At 40.6% G+C, this 24,167-nt stretch overlaps 1 protein-coding gene across 3 annotated transcripts in view; it reads right to left on the bottom strand.

Moving 5' to 3' along the window:
* Homer2 (homer scaffold protein 2) overlaps positions 1–2,995 on the bottom strand; it is an 88,287-nt gene extending 85,292 nt beyond the window's left edge. For 2 of the 3 annotated variants that reach the window (XM_027921736.3, XM_027921742.2), the window contains exon 1: positions 2,902–2,995. In XM_027921736.3, the coding sequence (XP_027777537.1) occupies positions 2,902–2,990 (89 nt within the window). In that variant the 5' untranslated portion in view covers positions 2,991–2,995. Of the gene's footprint in view, positions 1–2,450; positions 2,528–2,901 lie in introns of those variants that run through there. The other variant, XM_027921750.3, reaches the window with a different exon arrangement.
* Positions 2,996–24,167: the final 21,172 nt, after the last annotated feature.

Genomic DNA, 24,167 nt, shown 5'->3' with positions numbered 1-24,167 from the left:
GGATGCAGGTTCGATCGAGAAGTCCTTTTTAAAATGGAAAAGGCTAAAGCTGTGCTATCCAATATGGCAGCCACTAGCTTATACATGGTGATTTAAATTTAAATTAAGTTTAAAATTCAGGTTCTCAATCACACTAGACACATTTCAAAAGCCCAGTGGCTTCCCATGACTGGTAGCCACTATACTAGACCATGTAGGTATAGAATATTTCAAGCACCATAGAAAATTATTGGGCAGTGCTAAACTAAAGCATGTTCCTATACTGATGGAAAAGACTCTGGAGAGAAAGGAAGTTAGAAAGGAAGGATATCCTCTGAAAAGATGAAAGGGGATGGATAGAGGCTACACCAGGAAAAGTGGGCCTCTGCTAGGGGAGCAGGAGAGATTGGTATCCAGCAAACAGGCAGGAAGAAGATAATGACAGCTACACATTAGACTATAGGCCTGGCAGGAAAACGAAGACTTTCCCTTGGTCTGTGGCTGCTATTTTGTCCATGAAAAGGGAGGTGAAGTATGTGTAAGAAAGAGGGAAGAGAGATCTGAAAAGGGGAGCAGATATGAAATACTTGCCTTGGGGAGTAACAGCACAAACTCACCAGGGAGACCACACACTTAATGCAAAACACTTCACAAAAGAGAAGTGAGAAATGGCAGTGAATGTCTGAAGGAGGAAGGGCATGTCAGGTGGGGAGAGATAAACTAAGATGGGTTGGGTTTTTTGTTGTTGTTTTGTTTTTTCCTTTAATCCTGGACATGTCTACACAGTAGAACCATGACAAAACGTAGGACCATGGCAAGGTTTCCTACTGGCTGCCCTTTCTTGGTTCTTCCCCCTCCATCCTACACAACACTCAGAAAGGATGACATTGGTTCTATTTTTGGTTAAAATGGCTCCCTCCACCTCCTCAGTCTAAACTGCTTACCCTGCTCTTAGCTCAATCTCAATTTACAACCATGGTTTGTACATTCACATAAATTATAGAAGCAGCATATATATTAAAAATGGCAGATGTAGGTAGGAGTTACAAACTAGCCTTTACCTACAAGAAATGAATAATATACATTTATAAAATGATATTAAAATTACATGAAGACACGTTCTGAATTTAACTAAATCCCCAAGCTATTCTCCCTGCTTTTCCACAATCAAAAAATTATTTTCTGACATTTTCTTTATAAGGTTTTAAAAGTAAACATTTTCATTTCCACAGATCTATTTGATCTCAACCACAGTTTCAATATTTGTTTTTGATCACACAAGTGTTCTGGGTTGGTTTTGTGTTGGCAAGGGAGGGAGGCAGAGAGAGTTAAAATTACCAGATTCCTCTTATCTTCCATCTTGAGACATACATTTGCCAACTCCTTCTTCCCATTTTTTTTTTTTTTAAGTATGAAATCTGAGAGCCTCAAAGGTTCCCACTGCTCAAAGATCAGCTCTTTCATAGTTCCTCTGAGGAATCACGGAAATGTTACAGAAACACTGCCTCACAGCTAGGGTGCCTCTGGTAAAATCACCCACAGCTGCCATAAGTGTGAAGTCTCTTGGATGGGAACCAACATCTTAAACAAACTTCCTCTCTCCTCTCTTCCCCCCACCCCAGGTCATATTGGCTAACAGCCCTCATGCCTCCCTTTCTCAAAATTCCTCTTGACCTGCCTGTGCTCCCTCCAAACACTCTGCAGTCTTCATAAATAAGGCTCACTGGGTAAAATGACTCCAGATACTTATGTGGAGTAAGGCACAATAAAGCCCCTGACCCAAGGAAGCTGGTTCAGGCCACCAGGACAACCTTGCCCCTTTCCACACACCCTTGCCTTCCCATGTCCCACCCATCCCAAACAAGAAAGCAAGATCTCCAGACCCAGCAGAAGTCTTTGGTTTCTGTAAAAGTCTGTTTGAAGTGTATAATGAATCAAAATGCATTCTGCTGTCATATATACCTAATTAAAATTAATTAATTAATTAATTTTTATAAAGTCTGTTTGAAGAACGCTGGGCTCAGCAGAAGAAAACAAAGAGATTCAGGAACTCTGGTTCACTTCCTTATCCCCATTCCCACTATCAGGCAAAGGCCTTGGTTCTGCCCATGACCATATACTAAGTGCCCACCTTCTCCAAAAGCTCATCAGCTATACAACCTGGAAGACAGCATCAAAATATTCGGGCTTCAGTTTCCTTTTCTGAAAAATGGGCACAATAACCATTCTCTGAATATGGACAGCACAACACCACCACGTACTCACATCAGTGAACAGATGTGAGGAATTACTGTGTTATTAGCACAGTGGCTCCCTGACTCACAGCACCTACTGCTCAAAGAGACACTAAGGAGAAATCAATCCTGCTTTTTAAATTACTTTATATACTTAGAAGCATTAGTCACTCCAATGAGTATTTCAACTTCCCTCCTGAACATCTACTCAGTTGTTTCAAAAGACTGAAGCCTCACCTAGGTTCTTTACAGACTTCCACATCTTCAGCCATCTCCAAGATGTCTCAAAGTCCACTGCTCCTGCGCTGGAGGTTTTTACTATTTGATGTGTTCCTTTTCCAAGAAAACTTCGATTTCCATTTTGCTTGGAATAACCCAAACATGGAGAACGACAAACTGTTTTTCACACTCACAAACACAGGCCCTGGAGTTGATCGCACCGGGGGCGAAGGGACCGCGGAATGGCCGAGGCACCGAGGCCGGCCAGGGCGCTGGTCCCTGCCAGGTGTACCCACGGCTGGCTGGCTAGGAGGGTAAGGGCCCCAGCTCCGGGCGGAAAGTCCGCGCCCCCCAGGCTCAGAAGTCGGCTGGAGGAGGCAGGGACGAGGTTGGACCGTCAAGGGCTGCTCGCCAGCGCACGGAGCTGCAGCCCCGCAGCCCTCGGGGAGCGCGGCGCGGGCTCACTCACCCCATCTCCGGCACTGCTCCGGCGGCCGCTCCGACGGGGCCCTTGCGTTCGCTTTCCGCCCGCTTGCAGCCGCCCCCCGCGCGGCACATGCGGCGGCCCGTGCGCGCCCGGCTTAGCCCAGGCGCCGCTCCATGCCGCGGGCTGCGCGGCCACTGCTGCCGCTGTCCTCGCTGCCGCCGCCGCCGCCAGGCGCGGGGGGCGGGGGCTGGGCCGCCGGGAGCTGGGCGGCCGCGATCGGGCGGCGCCCGCCCCGCCCGACTCCTTACGTAACCTCGTGGCCCCGAGGCCGAGGGCCACCAAGAGGCGGGGTCGCGGTAGCGCGTGCAATGTCCCCTGCACCGCCGCGCAGTCTCTGCTTTCCTCTCCGCCAGCTCCCTTTTCGTAGCCGACCCCACGTTGGTGTGTCCCCACCCCGTACCCACCTCGGGGCTTGGCGCAGCGCCGAGTGCATCCTGCCTGAAGTCCCTCCCGCAGCTGGTGGGGACTTTGAGGTTACCTTTAGTTTGTAGATGGGAGAACCAGAACCAAGGCCCAAGGAGAGGAAGGAATTTGCCCAAGGTCACAAATTAAGATTAGTGTTCAGGCTCCAGAATCTGAAAAGGGCACATCCATGCCTCTCCTTAAAGTCCACTTAATCTGCCAAGCTAGGTGGTTTTAGGGTGCCTGTCACATTGAATTCTGGAAGGCAACACAGCAGGGAGGATACTACACCCTGAAGCAGGTGGTTTAGGCTCTTCCCTAGGTAAAGATGAGATGGGGTCTTCCACATGGAGGGTCACTGATTTTAAAGAGGCTTCATCAAGCTTGGTTTTACTCTTAGAGCAAAGCAACTTGGAATGGCAAAAGAATAAGGTAAGGAGCAAGAGTCTCTTAATCCCCTCTCCATATTTCAGGTCCTAATTCCCTACCAAAGGCTGGCACTGGGACTAGCCCAACCTTCATACCCCTTCTGGGCCCTCCACAGGATCATCTTCTGCTGAGAACACACTGCTCACATGAACCTGGCATCTGAGGACGGTAAAAATGTCAGAGGACAAGCAAATGGAACAGGACCAGCAGCCCATCCCTGCCCTCATCTCTATTGGGACCTCAACTGTCACCTCCTAACCTCCCCTGTCTTCTCACAACAGCACCAATCCTCTCCTAATCTGTGCCAGTAATTTCTCAGATACAAATGTGATCATGTCACTCTTCTATTTAATATCCTTTAGTGGCTTTCCACCCATTGTCCTTGGGATAAAGACCAAGATACTGAACATGCCTACGAAGGTCTGCCCAGTGGGCTTCCACTGGCCTCCCCAGACTTTTCTCCTCCCGTTCTCCCTTTGCTTTTTGCACTCCAGCCAACTGGCCATTCTTTCAGCCTTTGCACATGCTATTCTCTCAGTCTGGGAAGATTTTTCTCCTCTCTTATCTCTGTCATCCCAACTCCTTTGCCTAGTTAATTCCTACTCATCCTTCAGATCTCAGTTAAACTCTTCCTTCCTCTAGAAGTTTTACTTAATGTCCTGGATGAGACTGTGAGCTTCTTTACTTTTTTTTTTCTTCATCCCCTTTATTGGAGCATTATCTATTTGTGGAATTATTGATTTAATATCTTCCAGACATATTTGCAAACTCTTATGAAGCCATGTCTTTTTTCTTTTTCTTTTCTTTTTTAGTTGCAAATGGATACAATACCTTTATTTCATTTATTTATTTTTATGTGGTGATGAGGATCAAATGAAGCACCTTACACATGCTAGGCAAGCACTCTACCACTGAGCTACAACTGTAGCTCCATGTCTTTTTTTCTTGTCAATGTATCCCCATACCTAGGACTGTCCCTGATAATCCTCCATAAATATTTGTTAAATGAATAAGCGATATATACAGGCTATAAATACACGAATTTGGCCAGGGTTTATAAGCACAGGTGAATCTGTTAAGAGCTGAGGTTAATTAATAAGCACTTGGTCCTAGAGGAAGCTTATCTGTCATGAGCTGAATTCCACAAACTAGGACTGAGGAGAAAGTGTCCCTGGCATAGTCAAGGAGAGAGAAGTCAGCAGAAGGGGAATAAAGAGCAGGAGCCCAGCTCAGGTGGGATAAGAGTACCAGAAGATGAATCTTGATGTGGAGGGGCCAAGCAGTGCTTCAAGCCCTGGGAGTTTCCCTTCAAGAATGGGAGTTTCCCTTCAAGAATGGGAGTTTCCTTTTGCTCTACTGGTGAAGAGGGCCCAGTTGCATTGCCTTGGCAAGAGGCAATAAGGCTAAACAGGTGGGGTGGTGAATCACTCCGGCTGCTTCACACAGTCAGTGGGAAACAGAATGATCATAAAGGTGTGAGCCCATGTGAGGTTAAATGCTCTGTGATTAAAGTGGCTGTCACTCTGGGATAAAGCCTCTCACCTTGGAGTGGGGAAACAGGGTAGATCAGACAACATTTGGAAATGGATGCTTCTCCTTTCCTCCAGCTTCTGGCAGCTGCCTCTGTGGGGAGTGGCCTCCATTCCTCTCCTGGCAACTTCAGGTCAGGTCAAGTAGTGCCACTCCAGAGCTTTCCCAGGTGGCTTCAGCACTCAGTTTCATCCTCTAGAGTAGTCCTTACTATTATTATTTCATCATCTTGGAACCTTCCCAAGAGAGGACTACTTAATTTCCCTATTCAGATCCCTTCATGAAAACCAATACAGCTGCCCCTTTTTTTGTGTGGAAAAATCTACAATCTCCATAGTCTCCCTCATCCCAGTTGTCAACAGGAGATGATCCATGAGATATATTCTTTGAAGAAGACTGATGGATTGACAGAAGCTAAGGGAAGGCCAAGGAGATTCTTTGTAGGCCAAGGGACTCCAGTGTTCTTTTAGGCTAAGCAAGAGAAGCAAGTGATAGGGGACAAGGCTGAAGGTGTGATAAAGAGGGGATGGTCCTGAAAAAAAGCAGGAGAGAATTAGGTCCAGGCCTGGATAGAAAAGTTAGCTTTGCAGAAGGAAAGAGGTGCTGTCAAAGGGGAAGAGTGACTGGAAATGCCTGCCTGGGTGGGCTACTTTTTCTAAAAGAAGCAAAGTCATCTACGTGAACATGCATGAGAGAGAGAAGATAGGGCAGAAGCCAAATCTGAAACAACAGTGTTAGAAAAATACAAACTGATGTTTGACTAGAGACATACTTGGGAATGAGTAGGACAGCAATGCCCTAGAAGTCTGGGAGACCAGACCTTGTCCAGCACAAGCTCAGGATCTCACAATGCTTGCCATTCTCTGAGGACAGCAGAGGTCTGAATTCTGCATTCGAACAGGGACAGATCAGATAACCTCAGATTGCTCACCAGAGCCTATGTCCAAGCCAGGAAAATCAGAAAATAGAGCAACCCACATGTGCCCTTCTTCTTCCATTTTTTTCCCCTGGTGCTGGGGGTCAAATCCAGGGCCTTGTGTATGCAAGACAAGCACTCTACCAACTGAGCTATATCCCCAGCCCTCCTTCTTCTTTTTTGTTGCCCGCTAATTCTCCAAAGCATCCCAGGTAGGAAAGCACTATGCACCCTCTATGTCTACAGGGTAACATTCTACATCTCCAGTTTCTTGCCTCTCAAAAGTTAGCTCCTAGAGAAATGGCTCAGATCCTAGATCTGAGGCATGGAGCACCTTGTAATTCCAAAAGTAAGGAAAAAAAAAAACTACAGAAAGGGACATGTCAAAGGGACATGGGAACCAACTGAACCAACTGAAAGAGCTCCCAGTGGTCAAATCTGGAACAATTTGAGCACAAATAAATAAATAATAATACTATATAAGATTATAACCCCAAATATAAAATAAGTATACATGAGGGCTGAGATTATAGCTCAGTGGTAGAATGATTGCCTCGCATGTGTGAGGCACTGGGTTCAATACTCAAAACCATATAAAAATAAATAAATTAAATAAAGGTATTGTGTTCATCTACAACTAAAAAATATATTTAAAAAAAAGTATACATGAATTCTTAATGCTACAAATTATCAAATAAGTAAATAAGTGGAGAAGGGATCAATCTTTCTTACTGAAGAATTCCAAGTAATATTTGAAGAACAGAGTTTAAACTACCACCACCACCATCACTCATCCTGTCTTCATTTGAGAATAAGCTGCTCTTAATGAATTGACTCCAAAGAATAGATTATGAAAAAGGGGAAATACATCATTACAGTAGAAAAACCTGGCAGACACTACCCTGACCAAGTGATCAAAGTCAGCATCCCTAGTCATGTCATTTTACACCATATATCTCCCCCAACAGGATGTGTAGTATTTTTTTTCTCCAAACCCACAACCTCAGTATAATCATGAGAAATACACAGGCACACCCAAATTGAGAGACATTCTATGAAATACCTGACCAATACTCCTCAAAACTGTCAAGGTCATCAAAACAAGAAAAGACTGAGGAACTGCCAGAGGGGACCAAGGAACAGAGGAGACCAAGGAACATGACAACTAAATGCAATGTAGCATCTTGGATTAGGTCCTGGAACAGAAAGAAAAACTGATGAATCCAGATAAAGTCTGAAGCTTAGTTAATAGTAATGTAATGGTGTTGAGTCCCTAGGACGAGAAAGTTTAATGGTAATGTGAAAGGTTATAGGGGAAGCTGGGTGAGGGGAATATGGTACTATCTTTGCAACTTTTCGCTAAATCTAAAATTAGTCCAAAACAAAATATTTATTAAGAAAGATAATGGGTTGGGGTTGTGGCTCAGTGGTAAAGCACTTGCTTAGCCCATGTGAGTGAGGCACTGGGTTCAATTCTTAGCACCACATAAAAAATAATAATAAACAAATAAAGTTATAAAAAATGTTTTAAATAAAAATAAATAAAGAAGCCAGGCACAGTGACACGCGCCTGAAATCCCAGCAACTCAGAAGGCTCAGGCAGGAAGATCACAAGTTCAAAGCCAGCCTCAGCAATTTATTGAGGCCCTAAGCAACTTAGTGAGATCCTGTCTCAAAAAAAATAAATAAATAAAAAGAAAAATAAAATAGCCTTAGGAACATCCTGTATTCTGAATCTTTCATATATGTAGTCATCAGCAATGTCAGAAAGGAGAGCATGTAAAACATGGAACACGTAATTTATTAGGTGAAACCTGAGACTATAAGTGTTTGCACAGGTCCAAAGGGAGCATTGAAATCAATATTTTCAATTTTTTAAAAATGCAACCCAGTAAGAAATATATTTTATGGGCTGGGGCTGGGGCTTAGCAGTAGAGATCACCTAGCATGTGCGAGGCCCTGGGTTTGATCCTTAGCACCACATAAAAATAAATAAACAAATTAAAGATTAAAAAAAAAGAATGTGAACAGGATTTAAAAAAAAAGAAATATATTTTATACTACAACTCAGTACATACTTAACTATCTATAGTTTTATCTACATGAAAGGGAAACAGAAGTTATACCAAATAATTCTTATCCTCTCACCTACAGTGCATTCAGACATTTTCCATTTTTAAAAGCAGTGCTGCTCACAACCTAATAAATTGATTTTAAAACCTATAATCTATATATTTTTTCTTTCAACAAAAAAGTTAGGCTTACAACAGACATGTGTAGTAGTATTATCTATTAGTAGTGAGCTTAGGTTTTTGGTATTATTGATGCAAGGATTTGATTTTTTTCTTCTAACAATAAAATTTCAATTCTCTCAATTGCATATGAAAGAAATGTCTTATTATAGCCAATGAATAATTTTTTTAATATTTATTTTTTAGTTTTCAGTGGACACATCTTTATTTTATTTTTATGTGGTGCTGAGGATCGAACCCAGCGCCCCGCACATGCCAGGTGAGCATGCTACCGCTTAAGCCACATCCCCAGCCCTAGCCAATGGATAATTTTTAGTATTATATAATTATTAGGTTATATTTGTGAAGATAGAAAATGCTTATTATTTCAACAAATACTGACATTTACTATGTAACCAGTACTTGACATCATACTGAATACAAGGAATAAAGTGCTCAGCAAAATAAACAAATAAATAAATAGATAAATAAATGGAAAGAACTACAGTCCTATTTTCATGGAATTATAAGGTTGCATGAAATATATTACTCAAATAACCACAAAATTACACAATTATAAATTATGATCTGTGTGAATAAAGGGACTTAATTTAGACTGAGAAGCATGGTCAAGAATGGCCCCTTGGAGGAAATGTTTAAGAGGTCTGAAAACAAAGGCATTAGGCAAACATGGCATGGGGAAGAGGTCCCAGGCAGAGAAAACTACAAAGGCTCTGGGTAGTTTTGAAGTACTGGAAGAAGGCCAGTGTGGTTAGTATGGAGAGAGCTGAGCAAAGCATGAGATGAGGCAAGAAGATATGCAGGGCCCTTAAGCTGGATTAAAGATCTGGAATTTATCAAAATAAAATGACAACCCACTGATGGGTTGGGGAATGCCATGATCTGGTTTACATTTTTAAAGATCACTCTGGTTCTTGGGAGGAGAAGGGATAAGAAGAGGAAACGAGTAATCACATGGAGACCAGTTAAGAGGCCCTGCAGTAAGTCAGAAAAAAAAAAAAAAAATAAGAGTAAAGGCTATCTGTTCTCCAATATATGCTTTTGGCACCTTTTCTAACGTGAGAAAACTATATTTATGTGGGTTTGTCTCTGTGTCCTCTATTCTATACCAGTGGTCTACAAGTGTATTTTGGTGTCAGTACCATGCCATTTTTGTTACTATTGCTCTGTAGCATAGTTTAAGGTCTAGTGTAGTGATGCCACCTGTTTCACACTTCTTGCTAAGGACTGCTTTGGCTATTCTGGGTCTCTTATTTTTCCAGATGAATTTCATGATTGCTTTTTCTATTTCTATGAGGAATGTCACTGGGATTTTCATTGGGATTGCATTAACTCTGTACAGTGCTTTTGGGAGTATGGTCATTTTGACAATATTAATTCTGCCTATCCAAGAACAAGGGAGATCTTTCCATCTTCTAAGGTCTTCTTTAATTTCTTTCTTTAGTGTTCTGTAGTTTTCATTGTAGAGGTCTTTCACCTCTTTCATTAAGTTGATTCCCAAGTTTTTGTTTTTTTTTTATTTGTTTGTTTGTTTTGGTTTGGTTTTTGAGGCTATTAGAAACAGGGTGGTTTTCCTAGTTTCTCTTTCAGAGGATTCGTCACTGATGTATAGAAATGCCTTTGATCTATGTGTGTTGATTTTATATCCTGAATTCATTTATTAGTTCTAGAAGTTTTCTGGTGAAGTTTTTTGAATCCTCTAGTTACAGAATCATGTCGCCAACATAGTTTGAGTTCTTCTTTTCCTACCCGTGTCCTTTTAATTTCTTTCATCTGTCTAATTGCTCTTTAATTTCTTTCATCTCTCGAATTGCTAGAGTTTCAAGAACTATGTTAAATAAAAGTGGTGAAAGAGCGCATCCCTGCCTTGTTCCAGTTCTTAAAGGGAATGCTTTCATTTTCTCTCTGCCAAAAACATATACTGGAAAATAGATAGTCTCTTCAACAAATGCTGCTGGGAAAACTGGAATCCATATGCAGCAAAATGAAATTAAACTCCTATCTCTCACCATGCACAAAAATCAACTCAAAGTGGATCAAGGACCTAGGAATTAAACCAGAAACCCTGCGTCTAACAGAAGAAAAAGTAGACTCAAATCTCCATCATGTCTGATTAGGCCCCGACTTCCTTAGGAAATAAAATCAAGAATCAATAAATGGAATGGACTCAAACTAAAAAGCTTCTTCTCAGAAAAAGAAACAATCAATGAAGTGACTAGAGAGCCTAAAGAATGGGAGCAAATTTTTACCACATGCACATCCGAAAAAGCACTAATCTCCAGGAAATATAAAGAACTCAAAAATCTTAACACCAAAATAACAAATACCCAATCAATAAATGGGCCAGGGAACCAAATAGACACTTCTCAGAAGGTGATATACAATCAGGCAACAAATATATGAAAAAATGTTCAAAATCTCTAGCAATCAGAGAAATGCAAATCAAAACTACTCTAAGATTTCATCTCCAGTCAGAATGGCAGCAATTAAGAATATAAACAACAATAAGTGTTGTCGAGGATGTGGGGAAAAAGACACACTCATACATTGCTGTTGGGACTGCAAATTGGTGCAGGCAATCTGGAAAGCAGTATGAAGATTCCTTGGAAAACTAGGAATAAAACTACCATTTGATCCAGCTATCCCACTAATTTATACCCAAAGGACTTAAAAACAGCAAACTATAGTGACACAGCCACATCCATGTTTATAGCAGCACAATTCACAATAGAAAAATTGTGGAAACAACCTAGATGCCCTTCAGTAGATGAATGGATAAAGACACTGTGGTATACATACACAATGGAATATTACTCAGCTTTAAAAGAGAATAAAATCATGGCATTTGCAGGTAAATGGATGGAGTTGGAGAATATTAGGCGAAGTGAAGTAAGCCAATCCAAAAAAACCAAACACTGAATGTTTTCTCTGATATGAGGATGTTGATCCATAATAGGGATGGAGTGGGGGAGCATGGGAGGAATGGAGGAACTTTAGATAGGGCAAAGGGGATGGAGGGGAAGGTTGGGGACATGGGGTTAGGAAAGACGGTGGAATGATATGGATATCATTACCATATGTACATGTATGAATACATGAATGGTGTGACTCTACTTTGTGTAAAACCAGAGACATGAAAAATTATGCTCTATATGTGTAATATGAATTGAAATACATTCTGCTGTCATATCTAACAAATCAGAATAAATTAAAAAAAACAATAGGGTCAAAAAGCCAAAAAATAAAAAAATAAAGATAGAGATGGATTACAGAATAGGGATATATTTGGGGGGTAGAATCAACAGAACTTGGTGACTGATTGGATGCATATTAGAATATAAATTTCATAAAATAATCTTATTTATAACTGTTCTATGAGTATAATTATATAAAAACTTAATGCATATGTACAAGGCCTGAAAGTATAGAAAATGAAGTTTTATTTATCAGGATGACAGGAGGAATATAGGGTAAAAGATGAGCTTTGGAATCTAACAGACCTAAACTAAATCCTGGTTCTGTCATTGACTATCTATGTTCCTTGGACAAATTTTTAATCTCTCTGAGCTACAATTCTCTCATCTACAAAGTAGGGAAACTTTGTTGGACCTTTAGGTAGAGTGATAAACTAATACCTGTAAAGTGTTTAGCTCGGTACCTGATACAGTACATTCTCAATACTCTGCAGTTGTTATTATTATTATTGGATATATGGAACTAGGGTGAAATTTTCATTATTTTATTGTGACTGGATTAATATGATCATAATGGTATTTATATAATCAAAATTTTTAATTAAGTAGAGGGCTGGGGTGTAGCTCAATGTTAGAGCACTTTTCTAGCATGTGCATGGCCCTGGGTTCAAACCCTGGCACAGTAAATAAATAAATAATTGAGCAGGACTGGTTTGAAGATTTTTTAAAATATATTTTCAGTTATAGGTGAACAAAGTACCTTCATTTTATTTGTTTGTTTAAATGTGGTGGTGAGAATCAAACCCAGTGCCTCACACATGCTAGGCAAGTGTTCTACCACTGAGACACAACCATAGCCCCAAGTTTGAGGATTTTTAAATCTTCCCCACTATGTAAACAACTCATGCACTTTGTGGCACATAAAATTTTGCTAACCTGTATCCAGAGGCTTCCATGTCTTGAGGATCTCTCTGAAGGACACATTAGGGTCAGAGAAGAATATGTGCTGTCTCCTTAAGATGACACCAGATCAACATGGGGCCACCAGCCTCAAACCCTAGTTTTCAATCTTGCTAGAATCTGCCCTTAGAAAGACAAGCTATAAATGGTTTTCATTGGTTCCTACAGGCCTCTACCTTTCCCATCCAGAGATTTTCTCTATCTCTCCCAAGGATTTTGCTAGCATTCATCTATTTATTCAATTTTAACTGAGCACCTATTCCCAGTCAGTCTTCTGGCAACTTAATAAGCAAAATATAAGGTAACACATCAGATACTAATTTTGCCTGGGGGATGCTACAGAAAGGGGACAAATGACTTGGGTCTCATTAAAAGAACCATTTCCAGTGGGAGAGCCTGGGAAGCTACAAATACTGGGGGAGGCATTAGTCATCAGACAATCTGACAACATTGAAGAGAGGTTAGAAGTCACTGATTGCTCTTAAAGCACAAGAAATAAAATCAAGAGTCAATAAATGGACTAAATAAAATACAAAATAGGGCTGGGGATGTGGTTCAGTGGTCGAATTCAATTCCTGGTACCTCCCCATGCAAAAACAACGACAACAACAACAAAAAAAAACCTCTACACTGAGATTCCATCTCACTCCAGTCAGAGTGCAATCATCAAGAATACAAGCTATGGGCTGGGGTAGTGGCTCAGCGGTAGAGCGCTCGCCTAGCACGTGCGAGGCCCTGAGTTCGATCCTCAGCACCACATAAAAACAAATAAACAAAATAAAGGTATTGTGTACAACTAAAAAATAAAAATAAATAAAAAAAAGAATACAAGCTACAGGGGCTGTGATTTTGGCTCACTGGTAGAGTGCTTGCCTAGCATGTGTGAGGCACTGCATATAAATAAATGAATAAAAATAGAGATCCATCAACATCTAAAAAAAGTACAAGCAACAATAAATGCTGGCAAGGATGTGGGGGAAAAGGTACACTCATACATTGCTGGTGGGACTGCAAATTGGTGCAACCACCATGGAAAGCAGTATGGAGATTCCTCAGAAAACTGGGAATGGAACCACCATTTGACCCAGTCATCCACTCCTAAGTTTATACCCAAAGGACTTAAAATCAGCATACTACAGTGATGCATCCACATCAATGTTTATAGCAACCCCATTCACAATAGCTAAATACCAATGCTAGGGCTCTATCTCCAGAGAGAATAACTGGTGTTGGTGGTACTCCATCAACAGCAATCCTTTAAACTCCCCAGGTGATTCCAAAGTGCAGCAAAGGAAGGACTGCTCTAAGTAAGCCTCCTAGTGTCTATAGGTGCAAACCCTAGGAGTTTGGGAACTGGTGGGAACAAAAAAGAACACAACCTAGCTCATTGGCTAAGAGTTAGGGTTTTGGAGAAGAACTAGGAAATTGAAGGAATTTGTGAAGCCAAGAAAGTGAAGAACCTCTTGCGAACACAGGGAAGAAAGAATTAATTTAAAGCCTGTTAACGCTCTCTGAGAGAGAATGGAGACCTATGGACATTTTTCCTCTTACTGACAGAAGAAAAGACATTGTTTGTATATCTGGAATAGCTGGGATGGATCAAGTTTAGACAGGTGAGGCTAGACTCCAAAGTCACACGTAAGGTAGATGCTACAAGACCAAGGATGAAGTAAGAAAATAATGGAGTCATACGTAGCACTGAGGTTTCCAATTAGAGATTCTAGGCAGAGGGCAACATCTCTCAAGGATACGGATATGCAATCTAGGAGAGAAAGAAGCAGTAGCAATCAGAGAGGTGAACATTTGGATATGCTGAGTTGCAGGAATCTGAGGAACAAACAAGATGAGATTTCCAGTAGGCAGTTAAATATTGTAAACATCCTGCTTAGAGGGGAGAGTAGGAAACCTTCTGTGAGATAGTATCTGAACCCCAAAAGAGCATGTTGAGTGAACACAGGTAGGGGTGAGAAAGACACAGATGGGATCACCAGGGGAGGAAAGAAAACCCATGAGGACAAAAGAGTGGCCATTAGTATCCTGGTAGTCATCTTATTCTAGATGTGGATCTAGATATGGATTTTTCAGCTTGCTTTAGCTATATCAAATATCAACTTTTTAATGAAGTGATTTTTCACCAGTAAATTAAGAGCATACAGAAACAAACAAAAAACAAATATTATAAAACAGAAACAAGTGGGCTTTCCATTCATTTCAATGTAGCAAATATTTACTGAACGCCTACTACGTGCCATATCAGCCACAGATGGCTTGTCTGGCATGGTTAGCTTATCATGCACACAGCTCCACTCCTACTCTCTTCCCAGCCCCATCTGGGAGACCTTAGTGGTTCTAGTTCCTAGAATCTTTGCCTCTAATAATGTTCAACTGATCCATCTAAGTGAAGTCCCCTAGCTCATCTGGAGTCCTTGTGGTGGGTAACATCTTTCCTGGAACCTACCTATTTCACAACAGCTACCCAGTGGGCTTTTGGCTCTAGCTGCCACCCAAAGCCCTTGCCTGTGCCAGCCTCCCCAGGAAGCCTTGACTTCTCCTCCAAGGCCCAGCTCTTCCCTAGCTCCTATGCAGGGCAGAGAAGTATGATCTGGCAGGTAGCCCAGAAATTAGTACACCAAGGAGTTGGCCATTTTTAATCATCTCTCCAACAGCTACAGCTCAGGGGCTTCAGGAATTTCCTTTCTGTAATGACAGAGTGGCAAGACCAGAATAGTTGGCAGAAAATCACTTTGAATCAAGACAATACCTCTCTATTCTCACAAAATAAAAGGCTTGTTGATCACAGTCACCACCCACCCACCGAGACTTTTCCTTTTACCACTTTATCTGTGGCTCCTTGTCCCCTCATCCATGCAGGAAACATTTTTTCCACCCTACTTGGTCAGTACTGTGAGGGCTGCATCTTTAATAGACCCTTTATTTTATAAATATTCTTTCTATTACATATTATCTATCATTCTCATGCACATGTCATCTCTTCAATTTGCATAATTCTCCAATAAACCAATTTCTTACCTCCTTCAAAACCATCATAAAAGCTGCTTGATCTATTTTACTCAAATATACCTTAAATTGGCTATGGCGCATGTAATCCCAGCTACTTGGGAGGCTGAGGCAGGAGGATCACAGGCTGAAGGTCAGCTAGAAAATTTTGTGAGACTCTATCTCAAAATAAAATAAATTTTAAAAAGGGATGAAGATATAGCTCAGTGGTAGAGTGCTTGTCTAGAATGTGCAAGGTCATATATACACATATATGATATAATATATAAAGTAATTTAAAAGGTGTAAAATATAATTTAAAGATATATAATATAAAGATATATCTATATATTGTAAGTTATATTTTATGAATTTATTATATTACATATATCACCAAATTCATGTGCTTCATACATTTACTGATTTATCACTCTGAAAATGTCCTTCTTGGGAATAGTGTATTGTGAACAAGTTCTTTTTTTTTTTTCCCCCTCTGGTACCAGGGATTGAACCCAGGGGTCCTCATCCACTGAGCCACATCCCTCAGCCCTTAAATTTTTTTATTTTGAGACAAGGTCTCACTGAATTGCTTAGGGCCTCACAAGTTGCTGAGCCTGGCTCTGAACTTGCAATCTTTCTGATCAGCCTCCTGAATCACTGTAATTACAGAAGTGTACCACTGCACCCAGCAAGTTATTGCTTTTTAAAATTGAAATTTATAATTTGAATCATTTTTAAGTACAAAGTGTCATTAAGTATATTCACATTATTATGCAAACCTTACCACTATCCATCTCCAAACTTCTTCATTATCCCAAACCCAAACAGATTTTTTAAAATGCTCAGGAAGTAGGGACACACACACACACACACACACACTATATATATATATATATATATATATATATATATATATATATATATATATGAATGATAGACTTTTATTTTATTTATTAACTTATATGTGGTGCTGAGGATTGAACCCAGTGCCTCACACATGCGAGGCAAGTCTCTATCACTGAGCTACTACCCCAGCCTCACACTTTGCTTTTTATTTCTAGGTCTGCACACAGTGTATGCTTGTTTTAGTCCATTTTCTGTTGCTATAGCAAAATACACTTATTTTATAAAGTAAAGAGGTTTGTTTAGCTAATAGTACTGTAGGTCCAAGACAATGGCATTAGTGTCTTGGAGCAGCACTCCATGACTGCACCCCAAGATAGTGGAGAAGTGAAAGGGGAATCAGCCACAAGCAGAAGAGACTAAGAATATAGGTATTATTAAGGAATGGCTCTCTTTCCCTTTCTTTTTTTGCATACACCATGTTATGGGCATGTGGCCTGCCGCAGTCTGGCTGGGCACAAAATCACGAGCCACCACACAGCTTGTAGATTCAAACAGCAACTCTTTATTCCCGAACTCACACCAGCTGTCTACAATCACGTTCTGGGGAAATCCACGTTCTCTGCCCAAATCCACATCCACTGGGCTTCTGTCTCCCAAAAAATACTGTCTGAATCCCGTGAGAACTCAAGGGGAACTCAGGCAGCCAGATACGCCCTATTCCCAGCAGGAATAATCTTAAACCTGGAACGCCCTAAACCCGATTATCCTAAACCGGGAACACCCTAATCCCGGATCCGCCCTGGTCCTTGAGCAAGGTCACCTAACTGCAATGTCACTGCAAAATGTCCTATTTCCACGAGTCCTTCCACTAAGCAACATGGGGTACGCTGGCAAGGAAATTGTCATACCTACTTGGCTAATGGCTCCCAGCAGTGGCCTCAATTCCTAACAACCTAACTCACTCTGCAAGACCAGCCTTAATCCCTTCTGCAGAGGAAGCCCCCATGACCTAATTATCTTCCCCTAGGCTCCATCTCTTAAAGGTTTAGCAGCCTCTCAACACTGCCTCACTGGGGACCAAGCTTCCAGCAAGTGAACTTTCTGGGGACATAGTCAAACCATATCCAAACAATAGCAGTGCATCATAAATAGTCTTGGCTAATTAGAGCAGCAAAATGTTTAATATAAAAGGCACCAAAATGGCATAGGAATCAATTCATCAAACTACCTCTTATAAAATTACTTATTAAAATAGCATAAAGGCTGAGCTATAGTAAAGAGAGAAAACATTTATAAACTTATTCTAGCTGGGGCCAGAAGGGCTAGGATTTCCAAACTCCTCAAAAGACAAAGATGAATTCCTTGTCTTCTCTTCTGCAATGTGACAAGTGGCCTCCTAAGTCAATCTACAAAATTAATTGATGGGTGAAGAAATGAACTTAGTCCATTACTACTGAGTAAGATCCCTTGAACAACTAAAGCAGTGTTTTCCCTGACTTGTCTCATTGTATGAATCACTCAAGACATCAATTAAACATACTGATTCAGTACTTCTGGAATAGGATATAAGAATCTGCATGTTTAATAAGTGCCTGGAGTGATTCTTATGAAAGGTAAATTTGGGAAAGAATGAATTGAAGTGTTCCATTAGCTAGGAGGGGCTGATGAGCTCCCTGGGGTTGTCAAGATAAAGTCTCCAGGCCTGGCTTAGTACAAACTTAGACCAGGAGCATAGATCATTGTGCTGCTTTTACAAACTCTGGCAGACACATTGGGCCCCAGGACTCATGGACCTTCTGCTTTTTTTTTTTTAGTTGTAGTGGACACAACACCTTTATTTCACTTGTTTATTTTTATGTGGTGCTGAGGATCAAACCCAGGGTCTTGCATGTGCAAGGCGAGCACTCTACCGCTGAGCCACAACCCCAGCCCAACCTTCTGCTTTTGTATGCCTGTCCCTTCCTTCTCCAATGTCCTCCATAGAGGGCCCTTATACTACAGCCTCTTACTTCTGCTGCCAAAGCCCTTGGATGATCCCACATTCTGGCAGCCCTATCCCCCGGCCAATTCCCTATAGTGGGGGAATGACAAAGAAATATAGTCCTAATTTAGAGCAAAAGAGTCATGTATTTATTGGCCAGGTATTATTAAGGAATGGCTACAGATAGCTGGTGACATCATATCCTACCTTTGGATCCAGCTGGATCATTACATGGAAATAAGTTGGGGAGCTTATATCAACCAAACTTGAGGTCAGTGTTTACAGAGGGAGACACTAGACCCCAACTATAAACTGTCAGAGCTGAAATCTTACCTTGGGGCCCTTCTGATATAAGTCAGCTGAATGAAGCCTGGGAGGTTCATTGACTTTCAGATTGCTCCAGCAAGCTGTATGCCTGCATGGAGCTCAACTCAAACACAATCACCTCCTCCCCACAACAAACTCAGAGTACAGAGGGTCAGAATGGGTTATGGCAATATAGGCTGATGAATTACATTTGGCTTGAGATTCATAAGTTTCTTCCTTTGGAACCAGTAACATTTTGTTTTAATAAAAACACAATTTCTGAAACAGCCTGTTTTTCCTCATTCCAGAAACTCTACCGCTGAGCCATAACCCCATCCCAAATTTTTATTTTTATTACTAAAACACTCAGAGTTTGAAATTCAAAAGGCATACAAAAAAGTATGGCATAAAACATCTCTGTCCTACTCCACTTCTCCAGATTCACAGCACCTAAAAATTAAAATAATAAAATTAAAGGGTCTACGAAATCTTAGGAGGTTGGCTAGAGTATATTAACAAAGGTGACAGCAAATTGCTGCTTCTCTTCTACCTTTTCCTCAAAGACATAATTGATCATGTCACTTGTTTCTCCTTTTACTTTTTTCCAGATTAGAAAAGAAAGAAATTCTCAGTGAGGAAATTCATAAAGTGCATAGAGAAGCAAAAAATTATCTATAGTTGTTTGCAAGCATTTTAAGTAGCTGCTTAAAACTATTGCATGGATACAAAGTAACTTACCAAATGTTCTCCCCATTCACTTCCCATTTTAGAGATCTGGGAACTAAAGCCATGATAGATGTTTGCTTAAAGGAGATAAAGAAACTTTAAAGAGCATGCAGTGAATGAGACAGGTAAGACACAGCCAGATATGTTTATTTGAAAATTATCTATATTAAATTGAAACCACAGTAATGAGTAAGTTTAGAGGGGATGCAGGGATAGAAAGAGAAGTTGACAGTTAAGACTTCAGGGATTCCAACAGTTACTGAATAATGAAAAGAAAAAGCCCTGCAAATTAAATAGAGGGATATTCACTAAATAGAATAGAGTCGTATCCTCAACACTTACCAAAGATGCCTGACAAACACAAGCAATAAATATGTGTAGAACTGAACATGGGAGCAGAATAAAAAGGGACTAAGATGCCTGATGGGGGTAGGACAGGATTGTCATATGAAATATATGGATGCTTAACCACTATGTCTGAAGGGCAAGGTCATTGAAGTTCTAGGGATAGACACAATTTGACATGGAGAACATGTAGAAGGAAAAGAGGACAACAGTAGAGTCCTGGGCATCCTGACCTCAGAAAGAGTAGTGTCATGGCAATCACAAGGCTTCCCAATCTCAGACTTGAAATTCTTCCTGCCTGAAGCAAGGGGAGGACAGAGCTGGCAGGAGGGCCTGGAGGAATACTGTAGTACCTAATCTGCAGATAATATGAGAGGCTGGAGAAAAGGGAAGGTCTATGTTTGGTGGCCAAAGAAGAGATCCCTTATCACCAGGGCTTTGACAAATGGACAGGACACTTCCTTCTCAAACGATATAATTTTCACTGAAAATGGACCTAATACTGTGCCTCCTGCTACCTTCAAAGCTAAATTGGACTCTACTGACTCATACTTCTTTTTTTATCTTCAGTTCCAATTCTTGTTTCTCATACAACTCTGTAAATGACAGCACTGTTGTTCTTTCTACTGGAGAATCTATTTCAGGGACAGGCAGCGGACAGTCTATAGTTGAGTGTGCTATTATTACCTGTGACATAGTGGAAACTTTATAGCATTTATTTAAAATGTAAAAGAAATGAGAACACACAGAAATGGACTGTAGTGACATCTTGCTAGGTAAATTCTCTGAGATAATTTTTTTACAGAATGCAGTCAGCTGTATAAGAAAAGAAATTCAAACAAATGACCTCTTCACCAATCTTGCCAGGCAGCTCAGAAACTGCCTTTAACCAAGCTAATCTGTGGGTAAAAAAAAAAAAATCTCTAGCTCAATGGCCCAAGGTGAACCAGTTTTATCCCTCACAAAATTCAATTTCATTTGGCAAATACCAACTGTGTTCCAGAGCTTGTGCTAGGGACATAGAGGTAGAGAGTCCAGGCCCTCCCTTCTTCCCACCACTAGTGGTAACTGAATATACAAACAGGAGGAACAGTGCCCCCTGAGGACCATAGATTGGAAGCCGACCATGCAAAGGGAAGGTGTATCTCTCATTTAAATTAATAAGCTGGCATCTGGTTTACTGAAAATCAGTTCTCGATAATGTAAAACTCTGGCTTTCTGGACATTTTAAGCTGTGGTCTGGGATTGGATCATGTCACAGGTTCAGGTAGTTAAAATCATTTGAGGGAAGTATAGAAGCATCCTATGTGCTCCTTCCTGCAGTCTTAACCTTCCAAAGGACACTGGGACATTTTGAACTAGTGACTCCTATCCTTTCTCAAGAATTCTGAAGTGGGAGGGTCATAAATAGACAGAATAGAACTGTTGAGGAAGCACAGCCACTAAGGGTATAATTATTTTTTAATGTTGACACCATTTTCAAAAAAGTAATTATAGCTCTGAAGGTCCCCAGCCTGATTGGTTAACTAGCCTCACTCTGACATTGATATTTGGATGCAATAACTTTTACTGTGAGAAGGTATTTAGAAATTCAAGTAGATTTTAGAGTATTCCTGGAAGCAAGAAACTATAGCTGTTGCTATTAATCTCTGACTCTGCTAAAATCCCTTCAGTTTTGGACCAGTGCCTTAAAACCCTTTCTCATGAAAGAAACAGAAAATTGATATGGGGGTAAGGGAGTAAACTGAAATTTCTGTCATTATTGATATTATGATTGTCATTTTTCCAAGGGATACATCAGGAGGCAGACTACTCAAAGTTAGATTTGTGGACACTAAGACTTTAATTATTAATTCCTGCCCTTGAGGTTTTCTAGGCCAAATCCTCTCTTCTGTGCCCTGTGGCCAGTTATCCTAGGGTTTCACTCAATAGTCCTTCAAGCTCAGATATAAGAGTTTGATCCAGAATCCCTTTCCTTTCTGATCCTTACCCTCCTTTTGTCTCCCACCACTATCTTCTCATCCTCTCTCTATGGCATAATTTATATACTATAAAACTCACCCACTGTAAGTATATAATTCATGATTTTTAGTAAACTTATGGGGTTGTATAACCATCATCACTATCCAGTTTTAGAATATTTCCATTACTCCAAGAGGATCCTTCATGCTCATTTGTAGTCAATCCCTTTCCTACCATAACCCTAGGCAATCATGGATCTGCTTTCTATCAATTTTTTATTTTGAGACAGGCTCTCATTAAGTTGCTTAGGGTCTCACTAAATTGCTGAGGCTGGCCTTGAACTTGCAATCCACCTGACTCACCCTCTCAAGTCGCTGGAATTACAGGTGTGTACAAGCATACCCAACAGAGCTATTAAAAAAAAAAATGGCACTAACTATCCAGGAACTCCTGCACCATTACCTGAGGGTGGGATAGTCCTCTAGCTAACAATATGAATTTCATTCTTCAATTTGTACAATATATTACAATTTTAAGTCTCTGTGCCTGTATGAGGCCATGGCCAGGCCTGACCATGGAAAGCTCCCATGTAGATATAAATGGAAAATTCTTAGGCCCAGCATTCATGGGGCAGGGAAATGGAGATTACCTCAAGAGCTGGCACAGCGTAAAGTTCAAGGCCTAAGATTTAGATTTTAGCCTTGGGTAAGGTGGGCTCCTGAATGATAAGTTTACATGGAAGTACAAGTTATTTCCATGACCAAAGCAGTGAATTAACAGCTGTATATGCTTTGGACCTCAAGGGCATCTCACTCTGTGTGAGCTGTCAAGACACATCAAACTTTGGGTACACCTCATTAGGTATAAAAAAAGGCAGGCAACAGGGAGCCTCCTGCCTCTTTGTCTCATTTATGTCTCTTGAAAGTAATCAGGAACTGAGTCCAAGTCAAGTAGTGTCTAATGTGAAAGCAAATGGATCTTACTTCAATCAATGCCATAGAATATCTGCATTCTAATCTCTTACCACAGAGAAATCTGGACTAACTTGATATACAGCTCCTATTTCTCTGAACTACAACTCAAATATGTTGTTCTGTAAGTACCTTAATATCCCTTCTTATGGGTGGTGCACAGGCTTTGGAAAGGGAGTTATAATCAAATTCCATTTCTCCTGCTTTGCTTGTATGACTTTGGGCAAGCTGCTTATCATCTCTAATCCTATTTAGGTGGGTTGTTGGGAGGATAAAAGGAGATAATACAAAAATGTTCCCAGTGCCAAGAATGTAGGAAATGCTCAACAACAGTGGGAGTAGTGTTCAGATTGTGACATGGCTCTTTTTACGGGACTATGCATCAGAACCTCTCCTCATTCAAATCAGTCAAGTTGGGGAGTGTTTTATTTTGCTTTGGTAACAATGAGGAACTAACATTTGTTAATGATTATAATCTAAGCTATAGTATAGGGTTATTATCTCATTTCAGAAATCAAAAAAATTGAGCCTCAGTGAAATCAGAAAAGTTGCTCAGATTGTCTGCATCTTGGATACACAGTTTTGCCAATCCTTCTGGAGGATTCACCTTCCTTCTCACTTTCTCAAATGTTTACCTTTATATTTGCCAGCTATTTGAATTGGTGCTTTAACTGTTCTGACCATCTGCTCAGAAAGAACTTTTCAGTTTTGTCACACTTTTTGGCACCTCAAATAATACAGTTTTGGGGGTTGGGTTAGAAATCTACAATTCTAAGCCCTTGCTTCATTTGCTCACAAACATTTCTTCATGGTTTCACGTGTGTTGACACCAGTGCTAGGGGCTTGAGATGTAGAGACATCCATCATACATGGTTCCTGGACTTCTGGCACTTATATTCTAGAAGGGAAGATGGATATCAAAACATTCAATGAAGTAATGTAGGTACCTAGCTGATAAATAGGTTTCCAGGGAATAAATGTATTATGCACAGGAGGTAAAATGAGTCTTTATATATAATTGGGTTATTAATGAGGGGAGAGGAATAAAGTTGGAAAAGATTTTATAGATAGATAGATAGATATAGATATATATAATCTTTACACATAATATCTTGTCAATATGAAACTGGAAAGGAAGGGCTAGATCAATGAACATTAACTGAGTACCAACTATATATTAGGTTGCCAAATTCTATGCTAATTGCTAAAGATGTGAAAGATATAAGTTTTCCCTCAAGGAGTTTATAGTTAAGGTGGATATAAGCAAATGACAATTCATTGTGATAAAGCATGATTATATATGTGAACAACAGAACAATCATTTTCTACCTGGAGGTGGGGGGGAGTAGGAGTATATTATGGAAGACCACTTGAAGATGACATAATAGGCTAAGGTCTACCAGGTAGACTGGTGTGGAAAGGGCACTGCAC

Source organism: Marmota flaviventris, chromosome 2, assembly GCF_047511675.1.
Source record: "Marmota flaviventris isolate mMarFla1 chromosome 2, mMarFla1.hap1, whole genome shotgun sequence".
Lineage (NCBI taxonomy): Eukaryota > Metazoa > Chordata > Mammalia > Rodentia > Sciuridae > Marmota > Marmota flaviventris.
The sequence above is the reverse complement of the archived record's forward strand: the minus strand, read 5'-3'. Positions and strand labels throughout refer to the sequence as shown.